Source organism: Danio aesculapii, chromosome 21 (genome assembly GCF_903798145.1).
Source record: "Danio aesculapii chromosome 21, fDanAes4.1, whole genome shotgun sequence".
Classification (NCBI taxonomy): domain Eukaryota; kingdom Metazoa; phylum Chordata; class Actinopteri; order Cypriniformes; family Danionidae; genus Danio; species Danio aesculapii.
Window position 1 is genome coordinate 43,094,343 of NC_079455.1, and position 22,480 is coordinate 43,116,822.

At 38.4% G+C, this 22,480-nt stretch overlaps 2 protein-coding genes across 5 annotated transcripts in view; both read right to left on the minus strand.

Moving 5' to 3' along the window:
* The window catches only part of LOC130214279 (uncharacterized), a 17,524-nt gene extending 5,426 nt beyond the window's left edge, over window positions 1–12,098 (minus strand). The window contains exons 1-4 of the mRNA XM_056445877.1: window positions 12,059–12,098; window positions 10,299–11,987; window positions 7,596–7,808; window positions 3,312–3,403 (exon numbers count right to left, since the gene is read on the minus strand). Of these exons, the coding sequence (XP_056301852.1) occupies window positions 3,312–3,403; window positions 7,596–7,808; window positions 10,299–11,987; window positions 12,059–12,098 (2,034 nt within the window). The remainder of the gene's footprint in view (window positions 1–3,311; window positions 3,404–7,595; window positions 7,809–10,298; window positions 11,988–12,058) is intronic.
* A 2,493-nt stretch (window positions 12,099–14,591) lies between these two features.
* Window positions 14,592–22,480, minus strand: part of sema4d (sema domain, immunoglobulin domain (Ig), transmembrane domain (TM) and short cytoplasmic domain, (semaphorin) 4D) — a 133,856-nt gene continuing 125,967 nt past the window's right edge. For all 4 annotated transcript variants that reach the window (XM_056446024.1, XM_056446027.1, XM_056446025.1 and 1 more), the window contains 4 exons: window positions 19,123–19,238; window positions 17,668–17,837; window positions 17,432–17,478; window positions 14,592–15,928 (listed from right to left, as the gene is read on the minus strand). In XM_056446024.1, the coding sequence (XP_056301999.1) occupies window positions 15,021–15,928; window positions 17,432–17,478; window positions 17,668–17,837; window positions 19,123–19,238 (1,241 nt within the window). In that variant the 3' untranslated portion in view covers window positions 14,592–15,020. The remainder of the gene's footprint in view (window positions 15,929–17,431; window positions 17,479–17,667; window positions 17,838–19,122; window positions 19,239–22,480) is intronic.

Consider the following 22,480-nt stretch of genomic DNA (forward strand, 5'->3'; position numbering starts at 1 on the left):
TACATTGTATGTGGGCATGTAACAGACTGCAAACGTTTTGGTCTTTGGTGCTGGGGGAAATGGAAAAGATCTTTAACATGCCGTAGGACCCAGTTTCATTGATTTTGGGTATACCTAATGGACGCATTTTTTCATCAGCTAATAAAAAATTGTATAATATTTAATCTTTGCCGCCAGAAAAAATACTTTACATAATTGGATTAGTGATAAATCTCCATCACTTAAAGTTTGGCACAAGATACTTTGAGTTAATTCCCTTGGAACATCTTACCCATGATTTACACAAAAACACTGAACATTTTTTTTTCAAAGTCTGGACTTCATATTTGGATTATTTGGAAACTGGTCTTTGCCCTATCATGCTAAAAGGAATATTGTAACTGTATTGTTATCAGAAAAATAATTATCTAATATTCTATATCTAATTATCTATATATATAATAGTGTTATCCTTTTTTTCTGATCTGTTTAATGTGGGGTTAGTAGTCCCGTTTTATATGTAATCTGAGCTTCTTCTTCTTTTCTTTGTGTATCTTTTGAAGATTGTCTGTATTGTTGTGAAAATCCAATACATTTAATTATATAAAATAATAATAATAAAAACGCATGTTTCAAAACACTGCACGGGATCTTCAAGACTAAATCAATTTATTAAAAAGAAGAGCAGTCATAATAAACATTGTGATATGAAAATAGTCATTTTAATAATATTTTCACTGTGAATATACTGTAAAATGTCATTTATTTCTAGGATAGGATCAACTTAATTTGTCCCCGAGAGGAAATTTGTCTTGGGCAAAAAGGTGCTACAACATTGCTCTAAACCAGGGATGGGCAAACTCGATCCTGGAGGGCCGGTGTCCCTGCATAGTTTTGCTCCAACCCTAATCAAACACACCTGCTTGTAGCTTTCTAGTGATCTTAAAGACACTAATTAGGGTGTTCAGGTGTGTTTGATTAGTGTTGGAGCAAAACTCTGCAGGGACACCGGCCCTCGAGGATCAAGTTTGCCCATGCCTGCTCTAAACGGACAGAAAAAATTTATTAAAACAATTAAGAACATGCATTGTTTACAGAATAAGACAGTATATAAGTATAAATATATAAAGCACAGCACCCAATCAGGTGCTAACGTACTACAGGAACAGTGTTATTGGTAGAGTACAGTTTTATTGAGGTAGGAACAAACGAAAGCTTCAGTCTATTAGTTTTACACATCAGCATTCTCAGTCTTTTTCCTGATGGTAACAGCTGATATACACTGAAAAGAGGATGTTTGGAATCAGCTCTAATACGTATTGCTCTTCTCAAAACCGCCTGTTCACATAGAGTCTGTATGGGCTCGTATTGTTTTATTCCTATAATTTTCATGGCTGTTTTTTGCATATGAACCAATTTATTTTTCAATTGAACAGACAGGTTTCCAAACCAGACTGTGATTCCATAGCGAATAAGACTCTCGAACATAGCTCTGTAAAAGCAAGCAAGATATTGCTACCCACCCCATACAATCTCAGCCTTCTTAAAAAATACAGCCTCTGTTGTAGTTGTGTGCATAAGCTCTCAATGTGTGATCTCCAACAAGAAACACAGTCCATATGGAACACCAGGTATTTGTAATATGTGTTCTGAAACACTTCGTGGGTCAAGGACCATTTCTTGTGTCTTATTTACATTGAACACAAGACAGTTCTTATCACACCACTGAATGAAATGATCAATTTCACTGTGGTAGTTCTGTGATATTTCAGCATCAGTCTTCAGTGTTCACGACCCTTCAGAAATCTTTAGGATTATTTGAAGATCAACAAAAGTTCATTATTATAAATATTACAAAAATTGTTCATTTGCTGCATATTATTATGCAAGCAGTGATGCTGTTTATTTCCCAGGATAGAATTTAAATTATTATAATATTTTTTATATTCATTTAAATGTAAAAATTGTTCATGAATAGAAAGTTCAAAAAGAACATTTATGCTTTTTTTATTATATAATAATCATAGAAAGTTGAATATTAATTTAATTATAGTGCTTAGTGTACACTATACGGGCGTACTCACACTAGGCCTTGAACCATGCTGAAGCGCGATTGTCCCCTCTCCCCCTCTTCCTGCATTCACATTGCATTTACCTTCCGAGCCTGAGCACGCTTACATCATCAATAGCTACGGTTCCATCCACCTATTTTTATGCTCATTTTGGGTATGCACATAAAAAACGGTTGATGGAAACTCTAAGATGCGCATAATTTTTAAAAATGCGCATTAAAAACGGATGCACATAACTGAGTAGGACAAACTGTTTATTCGATAAGAAAAGATGCGCATAAACTACGATGGAAACACTTTTACCAAACAAATTCCAGTATGTGCATTAAAAAAAAGTCATGTGATTTTGTTATAAGAGATCATGTGATGATAAAAGTGTGTGTGAATGGATAAACCAGCAGGCTGAAAACACTGTAAACCATCTGAACTGTTGTTTTGGTCATTCTAAATGCCTTAACCGTTTCAGTATTAGTGTTATATTATTAATGACCTCCAGAATCAAGAGTGTCTGTGCTCCGCGTCTCACGCCTTCAAACGACACCGCTCGTTCACTGCGTGTCAGGATTGGCTTCTGAAGTGAAAGTCATTTATTAAATAAAGAAAAGACTGACGCAGCTTCTCCTACCACAGTAAATTCAGTTTTTACTGTTGATATTTGGCGCCAGTTAATCAGGAAGTGATGATTTTGTTCGCTTTGACTCATTGGATGGAAACGCTGCTTTATTCACACATCTTTTGCGATAATCCGGTTTTATGCATAAATTTTATTCGCATTGTTGGATGGAAACATAGCTACTGATGTGACTGTTCAGGTTAACAGAAGAGAAGCGCTGTCGCTCAGCACAGTGGACATTGCATTAGTTGTATTGTTTTAGTCATCTGATGTCTGCAGTGACACGCAGTGTATTTTGCTGAACAGATCCACCGCTTGAATGTTTAAAAATCCATATCAAACAGTTCCTTAAAAGTGACGTCACATCTTCAGTTTCACGCTCAGACACACTTTGCACTCGCACTACAAGCGTACCACGCTAAGCCCAACCTAACCACGCTCTGGTACACTTTTTCCAACCGGACCAGGGCCAGCCAACTAAACCACGCCTGGGCCTGATTCCGAGCACTCACATTTGTCAAACGAACCACGAAACACACCTGGGTACAGTTTAATAGCCTGGTGTGAGTACACTATACATTATGTACAATGTACACTAGATTGTGTGTGTGTGTGTGTGTGTGTGTGTGTGTGTGTGTGTGACTCACCCAGGCTTTCCTCCACTGCTGCAGGAGTTGGTTGTGTTCAGACATTGCAGTCCTCCAATCTTCCACATCTGTGTGACAAACACCAGCCTCATCTGACACACACACACACACACACACGCACACACACACGCACACGCGCGCACACACACACACACAGTAAAGATATGTTTACAAATAAGAACCAAAATTCTTCTAAACAGCACCTGCACAATATATTTGGAATCAACTTTTCAAGCGTTTTTCGTGGCTGATAAACAACGCATCAGTTCACAATGTTTTTAAAACAATCATGATTAACAGAGAAATTCATGTACAAAAACTACATTACCCATAATGCTGTGCTGAAAATCCCCCAATCGGAAAAGATGTCTCCGCCCACTTCCAAGAAGCGCCATAAATAAAGTAGCTTCTCTCCGCTCTCTCAATATTTAAATAGTTGTTTATAAACTCATATTTAGCAGTGCACTTGACCCTTATGCATCCTTGTGGACAGTTATTGTGGTGATTTTGAACGTCTTAATGTAAGCATTATATTTTTGGGCAAAAAGTAAAGGACGCTTAGGACAAAAATCTCCCCATTGATGCATATTAAATAGTAATATTTTGTGCCCTTGACATTTAAACAAAGTCATACATTTGTTAATAGACTTTCATTTTATTGGCAAGGCTTTTTTCAGGTTTGGTCTGAGCACTGCAGGCCGACTAATTATTATTCTGTAATGATAATTATGCAGCTGTGTTTATGTCGACATTAGAGTTTGTTTTGCCTGTATATACTAAACTCTGTGTGTGTGTGTGTGTGTGTGTGTGTGTGTGTGTGTGTGTGTGTGTGTGTGTGTGTGTGTGTGTGAGAGAGAGAGAGAGAGAGAGAGAGAGAGAGAGGAGAGAGAGAGAGAGAGAGAGAGAGAGAGAGAGAGAGAGAGAGAGAGAGAGAGAGAGTGAGAAAGATTGTCAACATTAACGTTTGTAGAAAATAAATAAATATCTTGTAAACAAAGGATCTACTTAGCCTTCTGTATATAGAAAAACATATTTTACTGTGAACTCCGTTACCGTCAACGCTGTCACCTTCAACACTGCTACAGTCAACTCAGTTGTCATAATCTGTCACTGTCAAACGTCAACTCTGTTACCGTCAACACTGCCACCCCCAACGTCTACTGTCGACTCTGTTATTAGGTACTCTCCTACAGTCAACTCTGTTAGCATCTGTTAGAGTCTACTTTGTTAGCTTCAACTCCGTTATTGTCAACTCTGTTACCGTCAACTTTGTTAGTGTCAACTCTGTTGACGTTGACTCTGCTACCGTCACCTCTGTTACTGTCAACTTTGCTGTCGTCGACTCTTTTACTGTCGGCTCTGCTACCGTCGACTCCATTATCAGCGACTCTTTTATTGTCTACTCTGCTACCGTCAACTCTTTTGTCGTCCACTCCGTTATCGTCCACTCCGTTATCATCAACTCTACTGTCGACTTTGTTATCATCGACTTTGTTATTGTTGATTGTTTTCCTCAACTCAGTTACCGTCGACTCTTTTACTGTAAACTCTGATACCGTCGACTCTTTTACTGTCGACTCTGCTATCGTTGACTCTGTTATTGTCAACTCTACCACCGTCAACTATGTTATTGTCAAATCTGTTATCGTCAACATCAACTCTTTTACTGTCGACTCTGTTATTAGGTACTCTGCTACGGTCAACCTTGTTAACGTCAACTCTTTTAGCGTCTGTTAGAGTCTACTTTGTTAGCTTCAACACTGTTAGCGTCAACTCTGTTACCGTCAACTTTGTTAATGTCAACTCTTTTACGGTCAACTCTGTTGACGTTGACTTTGCTATTGTCACCTTTGTTACTGTAACCTCTGTTACTATCAACTCTGTTGTCGTCGACTCTTTTACTGTCAACTCTGCTACCGTCAACTCCATTATTGTCTACTCTGCTACTGTCAACTCTACTGTCGACTTTGTTATCATTGACTCTGTTACCGTCGACTCTTTTACTGTAAACTCTGATACCGTTTACTCCGTTATCTTCAACTGTAATCGTAGACTCTATTACTGTAAACTATGATACTGTTGACTCTTTTACTGTCGACTCTGCTATTGTTCACTCCGTTATTGTCAACTCTACTTCCGTCAACTATGTTATTGTCAACTCTGCTACCATCAACTCTGTTATCGTCAACGCCAACTCTTTTACTGTCGACTCTGTTATTAGGTACGCTGCTACCGTCAACTCGGTCAACGGTCAACCTTATTATCGTCAACTCAGTTAGCGTCAACACTTTTACTGTCAACTCTGCTGTCGTCGACTCTTTTACTGTCAACTCTGCTACCGTCGACTCGTTTACTGTCAACTCTACTGTCGACTTTGTTATCGTTGTCTCTGTTATTGTCAACTCTGCTACCGTCGACTCTTTTACTGTAAACTCTGATACAGGCGACTCTGTTATTGTCGACTCTGCTACCGTAAACCCTTTTACTGTTGACTTTGCTACCGTCGACTCTTTTACTGTTGACTCTGCTACCGTCGACTCTTTTACTGTAAACTCTGATACAGGCGACTCTGTTATTGTTGACTCTGCTACCGTAAACTCTTTTACTGTTGACTCTGCTACAGTCGACTCTTTTACTGTAAACTCTGATACAGGCGACTCTGTTACTGTTGACTCTGCTACAGTCGACTCTTTTACTGTAAACTCTGATACAGGCGACTCTGTTACTGTTGACTCTGCTACAGTCGACTCTTTTACTGTAAACTCTGATACAGGCGACTCTGTTATTGTTGACTCTGCTACAGTCGACTCTTTTACTGTAAACTCTGATACAGGCGACTCTGTTATTGTCGACTCTGCTACCGTAAACTCTTTTACTGTTGACTCTGCTACAGTGGACTCTTTTACTGTTGACTCTGCTACCGTCGACTCTTTTACTGTAAACTCTGATACAGGCGACTCTGTTATTGTTGACTCTGCTACCGTAAACTCTTTTACTGTTGACTCTGCTACCGTCGACTCTTTTACTGTAAACTCTGATACAGGCGACTCTGTTATTGTCGACTCTGCTACCGTAAACTCTTTTACTGTTGACTCTGCTACAGTCGACTCTTTTACTGTTGACTCTGCTACCGTCGACTCTTTTACTGTAAACTCTGATACAGGCGACTCTGTTATTGTTGACTCTGCTACAGTCGACTCTTTTACTGTAAACTCTGATACAGGCGACTCTGTTATTGTTGACTCTGCTACAGTCGACTCTTTTACTGTTGACTCTGCTACAGTGGACTCTTTTACTGTAAACTCTGATACAGGCGACTCTGTTATGGTCGACTCTGCAACCGTAAACTCTTTTACTGTTGACTCTGCTACAGTGGACTCTTTTACTGTAAACTCTGATACAGTCGACTCTTTTACTGTTGACTCTGCTACCGTCGACTCTTTTACTGTTGACTCTGCTACCATCGACTCTTTTACTGTAAACTCTGATACAGGCGACTCTGTTATTGTTGACTCTGCTACCGTAAACTCTTTTACTGTTGACTCTGCTACAGTCGACTCTTTTACTGTTGACTCTGCTACCGTCGACTCTTTTACTGTAAACTCTGATACAGGCGACTCTGTTATTGTTGACTCTGCTACAGTGGACTCTTTTACTGTAAACTCTGATACAGGCGACTCTGTTATGGTCGACTCTGCTACCGTAAACTCTTTTACTGTTGACTCTGCTACAGTGGACTCTTTTACTGTTGACTCTGCTACAGTCGACTCTTTTACTGTTGACTCTGCTACCGTCGACTCTTTTACTGTTGACTCTGCTACCATCGACTCTTTTACTGTAAACTCTGATACAGGCGACTCTGTTATTGTTGACTTTGCTACCGTAAACTCTTTTACTGTTGACTCTGCTACAGTCGACTCTTTTACTGTTGACTCTTTTACTGTTGACTCTGCTACAGTCGACTCTTTTATTGTAAACTCTGACACAGGCGACTCCGTTATCTTTGACTCTGCTACCGTCGACTCTTTTACTGTAAACTCTGATACAGGCGACTCTGTTATTATCGACTCTGCTACTGTTGACTCAGCTACCGTCGACTGTTTTACTGTAAACTCTGATATGGGCGACTCTGCTACGGACGACTCTGTTATCGTCAACTTCTTTTAAAAGGAATATAATATTTCAATAAAAAGTAATTTTTTAATAAATAATTATTTTTATATATACTTTTAAAAATCCATGTCCTGTGGATGAAAAAGATCTACTAAACACACACACTTGTACCTCTGCTGATTGGTCGTAGCGTGACTCTGGAAGTGTCGTTCCCGGTTCTGGACAGAGCTTTACATTCATACTGGACATCTTCATTCAGAACCTCAGCCTTTATCCAGCTGCTCAGCACAACGGCATCATTGAAAACCACACGTCTGTGTTCAGTGACGCCAGACTGCAGTCTCCGGCCATTCACAAGCCACTCCAAACTCAAATCTCCAGGACCTGAAGGAGAACCGCACTGAAACAGGTGGAGCCTACAGAACACACAGACCTCAAATAATACACACACACACACACACTGAAAACACATCAGAATCATGCAGTTTGAGTTATTACACACTTTTAAAACTACATGCATATCAAAAAATCAGATCATAAACCATTATTAATCTACATTTGAAGATATTCAGTCTACAAAATCTATACATGCTGACAATCAAACACGTTTCTGCACCTAATTATAACAATTAAAATAAAATAATCTACATTTTAAAAATATTCAGGAGTTCAATCCAAGACATCATAATAAACATTCATCCATGATAAAAAAAAATACATGCTGACAGACAACACTTCTGTATAAAGGTCATTGTATAATATACTCAGGCATTTTTCTTCAACATTGATAATAATCATAAGTGTTTCGCTTGAGCATTTGATAATTATATGAGTGATGATACAGTGAAGACTGTAAAAATATTTGCTGAAACAGCTTTACATTACAGGAATAAATGACATTTTACAATATATTCACACAAAAAATTAGCATTAAATTAAAATAATTGTTTTTTTTTCTGTATTTTTGACCAAATATTCTGTTTAAAAAAATAAGATACAATAAAATGCAAAAACATTCATATCATCTCCCTATATTCACCTCAGCAAGTCAAGCAAATTACAGATTAATTGCATAACATACAAGTCCATTCACACCCAATAAACGACGTTTCACATGTTAGTGCAATGCAAACATTTATTCAGACAAAACGATTTGAAGAGACTTTGTACAGTTGCTCTCATATACACATATACTGTATTTACACTATTTTACACTGTACATTGTGATGCAGAGAGTGGATTTACAAGAGTCCATTTATACAGTAAGACTCAAATTACTGGGTCAGAAAAATTGATAATTAAGATCTGGAAATAAGGATGAAAACAATTTAAAAGAAATTCTACAATTATGTAAACTAATGTGAAGTGGAGCACTTTATTTTTGTGCATGAAATTAATTGGCATCAATTAACATAAAAATGCAAAACAAATAAATCAAAATAACAACGAACAAAAAAAGAAAAAACAGCATGGCACTAAAATGGTCCTTTTATTGCAGAACATTCCTTTATATAGATTTTTTTTCTTGAAAAAAATTTGTGTATATATATATATATAAAAACATACACTCATTGGCCACTTTATTATGTACACCTGTCCAACCGCTCGTTAATGCAAATTTCTAATCAGCCAATCACAAGGCAGCAACTCAATGCATTTAGGCTTGTAGAATTTGTCAAGACGAGCATCAGAATGGGGAAGAAAGGTGATTTAAGTGACTTTGAACATGGCATGGTTGTTAGTGTCAGACAGGCTAGTCTGAGAAACTGCTGATCTACTGGGATATTCATGCACAACCATCTCTGGGGTTTACAGAGACTTGTTAATGCCAGAGGTCCGAGGAGTATGGCCAGACTGGTTCCAGCAGATAGAAAAGCAACAGTAACTGAAAAACATCAACAACATGAAAGCATGGATCCATCCTGCCTTGCATCATTGGTTCAGGCTGGTGGTGGTGGTGGTGTAATGGTGTAGGGGATATTTTCTTGGCACACTTTGGGCACCAATTGAGCATCGTGTCAACGCCACAGCCTACCTGAGTATTGTTGTTGACCATGTCCATCTCTTCATGACCACAGTGTCTCCATCTTCTGATGGCTACTTCCAGCAGGATAACACACCAGATCATAAAGCATGAATCAGCTCAGACTGGTTTCTTGAACATGACAATGAGTTCACTGTACTCAAATGGCCTCCACAGTCACCAGTGCTCAATCCAATAGAGCACCTTTGGGATGTGGTGGAAAGGGAGATTGGCATCATGGATGTGCAGCTGACAAATCTGCAGCAACTGTGTGATGCTATCATGTCAATATGGAGCAAAATCTCTGAGGAATATTTCCAGTAGCTTGTTGAATCTATGCCATGAAGGATTAAGGCTGTTCTGAAGGCAAAAGGAGGTCCAACCCGGTACTACAAAGGTGTACTTAATAAAGTGGATTGTGAGTGTGTATATATATATATATATATGCATAAAGAAAAAAATTTTTTGGTCACAATGTTTTTATAACATTTTAGCTTGACCAAAAAGTTTAATGCAGATATTTTACATTTCGTGTGTATTAAATTAAATTACAAAGGTGGTCATTTCAGGAAAATACTACAAAACAATATTATTATAAAAATAGTCCAGAAAGTGGTCATTTTAGGAAAAAAAGAAGAGTTCTGAACATTTCTTGAGGCTTTTTGACATTTCAACCCAAACAAAAACAGTATATTCACATTACTCTCCATTTCTTTCGATTTTTCGTTTTATATGTAGGAGTGAGAATCAGAAATGTAATGTGGAGATCTGGCAACTGCAGACATACACATACACACGCGGTCTCTCAGCCAATCAGAGTGCAGGAGTGAGAGGTCAGAGGCAGCACTCACCCACAGCCAGACAGAAGAGCAGAAAAGCCTGATGAGTGTGAAGAGTCCACGACTGCTGACTCAGCAGAGGAGGAACAAGAGACACTCCCCCATCCACAGCAGCAGACGGAGGAAGAGGAGGAGGAGCTGACGGAGGAGGAGGAGACACACAACACATCAGCAGAGAAACACACGGGCAAGAGGAGGAGGAGGAACTACAGAACACATCAGCTGAGAAAAAGAGGAAGAACAGGGCTAAGAGGAAGAAAAGGGGGAGGAAGTGGAAGAAAAGGTGGAGGAAGTGGAAAAGGAGAAGCAAGAGGAAGAGGATGTAAAGGAAAAAGATAAATATGAAGAAGAGGAAGATGAAGAAGAGGGGGAGAAGAAAGAGGAAGAGGAGGAAAAGAGGGAGGGAGAGGAGGACAAGAAAGAGGAGGAGGAAGATGATAAGGAGGGCAAAGAGGAGGGGGAAGAGGAAGAGGAGGAGAAAGAGGAGGGGGAGAGGAAGAGGAGGAGAAAGAGGAGGGGGAAGAGGAAGGGAAGGAGAAAGAACAAAGGAAGGAAGAGACAGAGGAGGATGAGAAACGGGAAAAAGGAAGACAATGAGGAGGAAGTGGAAGAGGAGATAGAGGATGAGGAAGAAGAGGAGAATCGAAAGAGGAGACAGAGAAAGAGGAGGAGAAAGAGGGGGAAAAGAGGACGGAGAGGAGGATGAGAAAGGGGAGGGGGAGGAGGAAGAGGAGGAGAAAGAGGAGGAAAAGACGAGGGAGAGGAGGAAGAGGAGAAAAAGACGAGGGAGAGGAGGACGAGAAAGGGGAGGGGGAGGAGGAAGAGGAGGAGAAAGAGAAGGAAAAGAGGAGGGAGAGGAGGAAGAGGAGAAAGAGGAGGGGGAGGAGGAAGAGGAGGAGAAAGAGGAGAAAGAGGAGGAAGATGAGGAAAAGAGGAGGGAGAGGAGGACGAGAAAGGGGAGGGGAGGAGGAAGAGGAGAAAGAGAAGGAAAAGAGGAGGGAGAGGAGAAAGCGGGAGGGGGAGGAGGAAGAGGAGGAGAAAGAGGAGAAAGTGGTGGAAGATGAGGAAGAGAGGAGGGAGAGGAGGAGAAAGAGGAGGAAGATGAAGAGGAAAAAAGGAGGGAGAATAAGAAGAGGAGGAGAAAGAAAAAAGGAGGAAGAAAAAGAGGAGGATGAGAAATAGGGGAAAGAGGAAGACGAGGAAGGGGAGATAGAGGAGGAGGAGACAGAGAAGGAAGAAGAAGAGAAGGAAAAGAGGAGAGAGAGGAGGACAAGAAAGAGGAGGGGAGGAGGAAGAGGTGAACGAGGAGAAAAAGAGGAGGGAGAGGAGGACGAGAAAGAGGAGGAAGAGGAAGAGAAGGAGGAGAAGGAGTAGGGGGAGGAGGAGGAGAAAGAGGAGGAAGAGAAGGAGGAGAAGAAGGAGGAGGAGGAGAAAGAAGAGGAGAAGGAGAAAGAGGAGGAAAAGGAGGAGGAGAAAGAGGAGGACGAGGGGGAAGAGGAAGAGAATGAGAAATAGGAGGGGGAAGAGGAAGAGAAAAGAAAGGAGGAGGAGGAGAAATGGTGAGAAGGAGGAAGAGAGGGGAGGGGGAGAGGAGGAAGAAGAGATACAGAGAAACACAGGAGGAGGAAGAAGAAGAGGAAGACAGGCTGATGGAGGAGGAAGAAAAGGAGGAGGAGCTGTGCTGTAGATAGCAGTGAGAAGCTGCTGAGATCAGTCAAACACACACAGAAACATCAGCACACACACACACACACACACACACACACACACACTGCTCTTCACTGCACCACGAACATCTGATGGACTGGACATAATTATTTTGCACAATATTTTCAAGACATCCTATTTTCTAAATATTGTAAGTATCAAATATATATATTTATCAGACAATACTGTCAGATATATTGAAGCAGATTCCTCTTTTCAGTTCGGGCTTTCTTTGATATTTCAAATGTAGAAAGATTTCATACGACATTTACATCTTAAAGCACAAAGGCATGAGTAATGCAGTAATGAGAAGAGAATGACTGATGTCTATTCCTGTCAACAGTGATGAAGATGATGAAGAGATGAACAAATAAATAAAACATGTCTAAATGAATAAAGTTTAGAGATAATACTTTACTGTATTTTATTGGGATTTCAGGGTAAAATAACAAAAAAAGAGAGAAAATAACATTTAAATGTACAAAAAACAATCACAACAGCAGTCTGTCAAAGCCTCCAGTCGGATCAGAATCTATCATCATGTGTGAATCAAAATCAGTCAATAAATAACTTCAAAACGCAACAAAAACGGAGCTTTCAGGCATCAAAACAGGTGGATTTACTTTCAGTCATAAATGAAAGATCCTGTGAATGTGAGCAGTGAGTGTCTGTTCATCTCTAGCACATATAGACAACAGGTTAGCATGTTAAACTTCAGACAGAGATCTAATGAAGAACACACACACACACACACACACACACACACATCACAGTGTTCCACGGTTTTGGTCTTGTGTGAGGAGCTCGTGTGAGTCCGGCTCTGGTTTCTTAAAGTCCTCCAGAGCGTTTCCTCTTCATACACAGACACACACACACACACACTGAAAACCCTGAGACTGAGCCGAAGCTGAGCTCGCTGCAGAAATCCTCCTCATCACAGTGTTTCTGTCTGCTTCACCACACACACATCCAAACGTTCCTCCATCAACACACACTCAGCGAAGAAGCAAAATGACTTCAGACAATACACAACAATACTAATCATGTCATGGCATTCAAGCACAGTAATTCTCATTTAACTACCCTAAATATCAACAATAATTTATATATTTACTAGTCATCAGTCATTAATGAGTCTGTCAAAGAGGACTCAAGTGTGTGTGTGTGTGTGTGATTTAAATATTATTAATATATATATATATACACGCAAACTAAATTATTACAATTGAAAGTCTTAATGACATTATTTAGGATCCATTTAGACACATTTCTTTTTCATAGTAAAATTCTATTGACTTTTACCCTCATGTGCTGTTGGGGATGTTTTCATCCACTCTGAGGTGATTCTGAGTCTTAATTTGGCCATAACTGGCTCTGTGTTTCAGCTAGCAGAATGATTTTTAATGACAGATCTTATTTTGACACATATTTTCAGAAAATACTTTGAATTTTTTAAAAACTCAACAACACACTCTGGGCAAATCTACTAGCCTGTTGTTATGTTCAGGATTAAAACATCCACTGAACTAAACTGCTGTAAAAATGCGTCAGATTAATATTTTTTCACATATTTTTTGCATAAATCTGTTAATCAACCTCAGTCCTGATCAAAACTACTAAACTGTTTAGAAAATGACAGGATTTTACCTCTTTAATTGGCAAATTCACAAATGATGTCACTGGTTCGGTGAAAACACACACACAATGACGCATTTTTAATATACTAAGTAATTGTGGACTGGATTTGTTTACCTTTAATTACATTTTTGGACATGTGGAGCAACATTACCTTTGTTGCATTGTTTTTGATTGATTTTAATTATTTTTTTCTTGCTAATTTATTGTTGGTGGCTGTTTTTGCTCTATTGACTTCCATTATAATCACATTTTTTATTGCAAAGCCATGACACCTTATAATCATGCATTTTTGATTGTTGGTGGTTTTCCCTGTTGGAAAGAGGTAGAATGTTCAATTTTAACTGTTGATCATCAGTTGGAACCATTAACCTTTTAGATAGACCTGTGCAAAATAAAAGATTTTAAATGGAGTATAACAGCAAATTAAAGTGTGTGTCTGTGAGTGTTTAAGAGAGACCTTTGCACAGTTACCTTGATGTGTCTTAGAAAATCTAAATATGCATCTCAGCTCTCAGAACTACATGGAGTAAACAAAAACAAAGAGTGTGTATTTATGCACCATCAGATGTGCTTATAATGGAAGTCAATGGGTTAAAAACAGCCACCAGCAGTAAAATAGGGAGAAAAAATGAAAATCTAACAATTCAGCAAAGCCAATGTTGTTATTAAATGTTCATGTGTCCAAAACTGTAATAAAAGTTAAAAAAATCCAGTCCACAACTACTTTTAATACTGAAAATACGTCATTTTGTGCCTTTTTTTCACCAAATCAATGACATTATTTATAAACTTAGCAATGAAAGAGTTAAAATCCTGTAATTATCTGAGCAATTTAGTAGTTTTGATCAGGACTGAGGGTGATTAACAGATTTATGCAAAACAATTTTTGAAAAATTATTAATCTGACGCATTTTTACAGCAGTTTAACTCAGTGGATATTTTCATCCTAAACATAATGAAGGGGTAGTACATTTGAACAGTGCACAAGGGTTAATATGTATCAAAATCATAAACCATGACTAAAATCATATCAAAATGGACAAAATAATAGAAAAATGGTCCTAAAATTGTCATCTTTATGCAAAAAAAAATTCAACCCAAAATGTAAAACAAATAAATACTATAATTAGCATAAACAACGTACTGAAAGACTTGAATTTGAAACCGGTTTTGCTTCCAAGCTGAATGTGTATCGACTCCAGAAAGTTTACTTTGAAACGAGACCAAAAACACGGAGGAAATTAACGCTTAAACGACCCCGAAGAACATTCAAAAACAACCCGGAATTCCAAATTCCAGAAACCACACTTAAACGTACCAATTTGGTATGGAATGTTTCCAATTTGGAATGCGGTTATTAAAGTGTTTGCATCATCATCATCATCATCATCACGGAGCGTCTGCGTCTGCAAACTCAATGGGCTGTGAAGCACAGTCGATATCAAACGGTCGATCTTTACACGGACTCTCATCGAAACTATTAGACCGAACAGCGCCATTTCCTAATTCTGCCTCGGGCTCCGTTTCGTATCCAGTGTCTCTGAGTGCACGCAACGGATGAGCTGCGATCTGATTGGCTGGATCAGTTTTCTCCATCAGACCGGCTTCGCATGCAGCGTATTCAGCCTGCGGTTTTTTACTGGATCCGAGCAGAGCAGAGCGCAGTCGTAGACACGGAGCCGGCAGATACTGCATATAGCAGTTATAAAGGAGCGCGGCCAGAAACAGCAGGAAGAACAGCAGGAACAGAGCCAGCAGGGCGGCGCTGTTGTCATGCTGGATGTATTTGGCAGAAGGATCTATCGTTTCAGTGCGTGCAGGCGAATTACTGACCTCTGGAGGGATGTTGGATTTGGGTTTAATGGCAGAGGTTGGTGGAGTTGTTAGTGACGGGGCGTCTGTAGGTGCTGACGTTAGTCCAGGCGTCACCGGGCTGTTATTATTATTAACACTATTACCTTCTGAGGTCGTAGTGGGCTCGCGGGTCAGCTGTGCAGATTTGCTCTCAGGAAGGTCTAAGCGCAGAATGTATCCAGATACCACACGGCTGAAGTTTTGTCCCGCTGCGGACTCAACAGACCAGCATTCGTAGCGTCCCGCGTCCTCTATGGTGACGCTGTATAGCAGTAAACCACTCTCGGACATCAGGAGGAGGCGCGAGGAGGAGTCGGTGAGAAGCTGATTGTTGAGTTTCCACAAGACCTGAGCTCGGTTTGACTGAACTCGACACGGCAGGTCAGCAGAAGCCCCCGGCTTCACTAACAGCAGCGGATAATCCTTCACTGCCAGAGGAGACACTAAGAGACACACATGAGGATAACTTTCAGGATTAAAGAGACAGTTCAGGATATATCAAGATGTCAAGATATCAAGAACAACAAAAGAAAATATTTATTTATTTACTTTTTCCACTTTTTGTATTTACATATTTACTTATTTATTTACATGTTTATTTACATATTTATTTGTTTACTTATTTACATATTTACATGTTTATTGACATATTTATTTGTTTTCTTATTTGCATATTTACATTTTTATTTACTCATTTATTTACATATTTACTTATTTATCTACTTATTAACTTATTTTTTTTACTTTTTGTATGTATTAATTAAGTTATTTATTTATTTATTTATTTACTTGTTTAACTTTGTATTTACATATTTAATAAATTATTTATTTGTTTACTTATTTACATATGTACATACTTATTTACATATTTATTTAATAATGTATTCATTTGATTACTTTTTTGTATTTACTTATTTACATATTTATTTATTCATTTTTTACTTTTTGTATTTACTTATTAATTAATTAATTCACTTTTGTACCTTTGTATTTACATATTTACTTGTTTACATATTTACATGTTTATTTACATTTTTATTTACTTACTAATTTACACACTTATTTATTTATTAACATATTTATTTGTTTACTTTTGTATTTACTTATTAATTAATTAATTAATTTACTTTTTTACCTTTGTATTTACATATTTACTTGTTTACATATTTACATGTTTATTTACATTTTTATTTACTTATTTACTTACTACTAATTTACACATTTATTTACTTATTTATTTATGAACATATTTTTTTTTTACTTTTTGCATTTACTTATTTACATATTTATTTACATATTTAATGAAATATTTACGTATCTATTTATTTACTTTTATATTTTTGTATTTACTTATTTACACATTTACTTATTTATAAACGTATTTATTTAATTACTTTTTTACTTATTTTTTAAAGTTTGTATTTATTTACTTATTTACTTATTTATTTTTTTACTTTTTGATTTACTTGTTTATTAACTTATGTATTTATTTACCTTTTAGTTTTTGCATTTGCTTATGTACAAATGTACTTATTTATTTACTTACATATTTATTTACTTGCTTGCTTGCGTATATTTTAATGCCATATCAGCAGCATTAGCTATAATCATGGCAACACATGTAGTAAATATTCAATATATAATTTGCCATCATAATTACTTATTGTAGACAAAATATATTTATATAGAAAAATATTTCTATTATTTATTATTTATGCCAGTTGGTTAGATAATAGGCTAGATAATCCTGGTTATTCCAGCAAATATGGATTTGAACTCAATTCTGAAATTAAAACATTGGTACTGTGTAAATGTTTTTTTTTTAATTGTCAGGTTACCGGTGACAATGTTATCATGTGCTGTTTTGTTGTTAGTCTCTTCTACTGCAGTTCGCTCAGGCAACTCAAACAGTGTACTGAATAAAAGTAACATTTTACATTACACACCTGGAGGACATATCCCAGCATCCCCTCTCAGGTTCTGAATCATCTTCCTGCAAAAACACACATAACACAGAGTAATTACAGACACATCTGATGAAGAAGATAAAGCTAACTGATCTCTGGCTTAGATATTCCAGCAAAACTATTGAACAACAATGAGAATGCATATTATATGATAATCTGTATATATATGAGAAATCATGGAGACAGACGGTCTGTTGTTAGTGTTGATGTCTCACCGTGGATCAGCTTTGCTCTGGAAGATGTTCACGCAGGCTTTGGACTGAGTGTCCCAGGCACAGTATGGGTCCCGAGCCAGAACACAGTCCACACAGGAGCCGTATTTCTGACAGAATGCTGTGGGTGACTGAACCACTCCAGAGTCTGAACCCGCATACAGAAACTGAGCCTGAAAGACAGAGAGAATCAAACAGATCAGAACAATATTGAGACTGAAAGAGTGAATCAAACAGTTCAGAACAATACTGACTCTGAAAGAGTGAATCAAACAGCTCAGAACAATACTGACTCTGAAAGAGTGAATCAAACAGTTTAAAACAATATTGAGTCTGAAAGAGTGAATCAAATAGCTCAGAACAATCCTGACTCTGAAAGAGTGAACCAAACAGTTCAGAACATAGCTGAGTCTGAAAGAGTGAATCAAATCGTTCAGAACAATACTGAGTCTGAATGAGTGAATCAAACAGTTCAGAACAATACTGAGTCTGAAAGAGTGAATCAAACAGTTCAGAACAATACTGAGTCTGAAAGAGTGAATCAAACAGTTCAGAACAACACTGAGTCTGAATGAGTGAATCAAACAGCTCAGAACAATACTGAGTCTGAAAGAGTGAATCAAACAGTACAGAACAATACTGAGTCTGAAAGAGTGAATCAAACAGTTCAGAACAATACTGAGTCTGAAAGAGTGAATCAAACAGTTCAGAACAATACTGAGTCTGAAAGAGTGAATCAAACAGTTCAGAACAACACTGAGTCTGAATGAGTGAATCAAACAGCTCAGAACAATACTGAGTCTGAAAGAGTGAATCAAACAGTACAGAACAATACTGACTCTGAAAGAGTGAATCAAACAGTTCAGAACAATACTGAGTCTGAAAGAGTAAATCATACAGTTCAGAACAATACTGAGTCTGAATAAGTGAATCAAACAGTTCAGAACAATACTGAGTCTGAAAGAGTGAATCAAACAGTTCAGAACAATACTGAGTCTGAAAGAGTGAATCAAACAGTTCAGAACAACACTGAGTCTGAAAGAGTGAATCAAACAGTTCAGAACAATACTGAGTCTGAAAGAGTGAATCAAACAGTTCAGAACAATACTGAGTCTGAAAGAGTGAATCAAACAGTTCAGAACAATACTGAGTCTGAAAGAGTGAATCAAACAGCTCAGAACAATACTGAGTCAGAAAGAGTGAATCAAACCATTCAGAACAATCCATGTGTGTCTGTAATATGCGCGTGTATCTGTGCGTGTGTGTGTCTGCATGTGTGTGAAAGCAGAAACTGGAGCAGACTCTGTCAGACTGTGTGTCTCCAGCGGATGGAAACTTCCTCCCTGCTGTGAAATCACAGTGAATACAGCTGGTTCCTCTGGATCTGATTTCCCATGATTCAGCAGTGCTCAGACGCTCTGCTGGAGGAGAAGATGAAGAGTTTCTGGGTTTTTATACCTGGTCTGTGGAGAGCAGGAGTGTTTTGATGGGCTCTGAGCTCTTCAGCAGCTGAACCTCCTCCACCGTGTGAACCTCGTTCTCCAGCACCACTGACTTATGCAGGAAACCTTTATCTGAGAACACACATCCACAACACAGTCACACACACTCCATTAAACCTCTTAATAAAACATCGATCTTTTCAGATTTGATAGTCATTTTCCAATGATTTAAGACATTTGCAAACTCAAAGTTCACCCATCTCTGATATATAATTATATGTAAATTTATTCAGAAATAATTTTATGGAGACATAATCATATTTTTTGTTAAAGAAACAGACACAGAGAGAGAGAGAGAGAGAGAGACACACAGTTCTTTCAGGACTCCAAGAGTTTTTCAAGATTCTTTGGATTCATCTTCAATGCCTCCTCCATTTTGCCCAAGACATGCTCAATAATGTTCATGTCTGGTGACTGGGTTGGCCAATCCTGGAGCAGCTTGACCTTCTTTGCTTTCAGGAACTTTGATGTGGAGGCTGAAGTCTGAGAAGGAGCGCTGTCCTGCTGAAGAATTTGCTTTGAAGAGTTCTATGCAGTAAAGGACATGCAAACACTGCTAAATATTCTGCTAATATATGAATGGAAAAGAGATTTTTATTCAGCTGAAGAAAACCCACAAAATGTAAAACAATTCAGGAGCGTTTTTAAATTAACTAGTAATGAAACTAAGTACTAAGTACTGTAATGCACTGTTTGCTGGCTGCCCAGCATCCTCTATTAACAAACTTCAATTAGTACAAAATGCAGCTGCCAGAGTTCTTACCAGGTCTAGAAATATGATCACATCACCCCAATTTTATCCTCCTTACACTGGCTGCCTGTTAAGTTTCGTATTGAATTTAAAATATTGCTTCTTACATATTAAGCTTTAAATAATCTAGCTCCTGTTTATCTAACCAATCTTCTGTCTCGCTACAATCCAACTCGCTCTTTAAGGTCTCAAAACTTAGGGCTTCTGGTAGTACCTAGAATAGCAAAGTCGAGTAAAGGAGGTCGAGCCTTCTCATTTATAGCTCCTAAACTCTGGAATAGCCTTCCTGATAACGTCCGAGGCTCAGACACACTCTCCCAATTCAAAACTAGATTAAAGACCTATCTGTTCAGTAAAGCATACACTTAGTGCACCACTTAGGGGGCTTCCACACAGCTTATGCATCTTGTTTATATACACTGTGAACATCAGCTACGCTAATTATTCTCTTTATTCTCCATTTCCACCTGGGGATACTCTTCCCGAGGCCCTCAGACTATGCAGAGTCACTGATTCGATCCAAGACCAACGACGAGATGATCCCAAGGTTTCCAAATCCTGGACCAGGCCGTATCCTGAGCAGCTACTGTGATGGTCATGGAAGAGTGGAGAACATGAGACTGATTCCTGTGACTCTCCAGAGACAGACGAGTCTTCACTGAGGCCAGCTTCCAGCCTCCGCCTCTGAGACTGCAGCTCTGTACAAGACGTTTGGCCAGCGGAGAAATTAAAATGGTCGTGCCCCATTTTCTGTCTGGTGCCCCATTTGGAGTCTGGTTTCTCTCAAGGTTTTTTTTTCTTCACTTTCGCCATTTAGTAAAGTTTTTTTCTCTCGCCGCTGTCGCCTCTAGCTTGCATGGTTCAGGATCTGTAGAGCTGTGCATCGTTGGATTTGCTCTTCAATATTTGGACTCTCAGTGGTGATTATTAAACCACACTGAACTGAGCTAAACTGAACTGAACTTAAACACTACAAACTGAACTACACTGTTCCTATTTACTATGACCTTTTATGTGAAGCTGCTTTGACACAATCTACATTGTATAAGCGCTATACAAATAAAGGTGAATTGAATTGAATTGAATGTTATTTTACATTTATTTGAATGTATTGTGCCATAAAAGACATGCAAACACTGCTAAATATTTAGCTATAAACTCCACTGACTGGCTTCTCCCCTGTACAATTTCAATTTCACATGAGAATCGAACTCCTTTCCACAAATTGAACATTTTTTTTAATAGATGTGATCGTTTTATTTTTGTTTTTTTATTTGAACTGAACTACACTGTTCCTATTTACTATGACCTTTTATGAGAAGCTGCTTTGACACAATCTACATTGTAGAGAAGTGTCAAACAGCTAAGTGTGTATGGCTCATCTTGTCGCAAAATGCAGCTAAAAGTCATTCACAACGGTAATAGTTTGATTACAGCGTTTACATGTCTCTACTGCACTTCAATAATGCGACTGAAATAGGAAAACTCCACATGTCTTCATTCGATTAGTGTTTATGACGATTATGGCCTAAAGCATATCTAAAGTGCTGTTCCAGCGTATGTTATGAGCCGTGGTTAATGTGTGTGGCTGCAGTTGTAGCAGCCTCTGCTATTGGACCCAACAACCCTTGAACTCCGGTGAAGAAAAAAACGGATACGTCACACTCACCCAAACGAGTAACGCTCAACTCTGAGGCCAGCCTGTCAGGTGTGTGCAAAGCACTTGATGTGCAGTTCTAATCCAATCCTGCCTCCAATCTTCCGTGCTAAATTCACCCTCATGCTCCATCTTAACATCACAACTCACCTCGATGAAAGATCTAATCACGATTTAGTCTTGCGAGATCTTGTAGCCCGAGATCTCGTCACACTCGGATTTGCTCTTCAGTGTTTGGACTCTCAGTAGTGATTATTAAACCACACTGAACTGAGCTAAACTGAACTGAACTTAAACACTACAAACTGAACTACACTGTTCCTATTTACTGTGACCTTTTATGTGAAGCTGCTTTGACACAATCTACATCAGGGGTCACCAAACTTGTTCCTGGAGGGCCGGTATCCTGGAGATCTTAGCTCCAACCCTAATCAAACACACCTGAACAAGCTAATCAAGGTCTTACTAGGTATACTTGAAACAATCAGGCAGGTGTGTTGAGGCAAGTTGGAGCTAAACCCTGCAGCGGCCCTCCAGGACCGAGATTGGTGACCCCTGATCTACATTGTAAAAGCGCTATACAAATAAAGGTGAATTGAATTGAATTGAATCCCTAGTATTTAGTCAAGTAACTAAATGATTTATTGAGTAATTACTTTTTAAAATAATTTAAAAACATTTTTAATTGCTATTATAACAATAATTAAATACTTTTCTGTAGTAACTTACACAACACTGATTACATTTGCTTACTATATGGATATGGTTAGAATGCTAGTTAGGGTTTGTGCGCATCTAATTACTATAGTAGTGGAATACATGGAATACCATAGTGATTCATTAAATTTTCATGCACATGCAGTTTGTGGTGTACAGATGAAAGCAGACTGTCAGATTTGCTCTTCC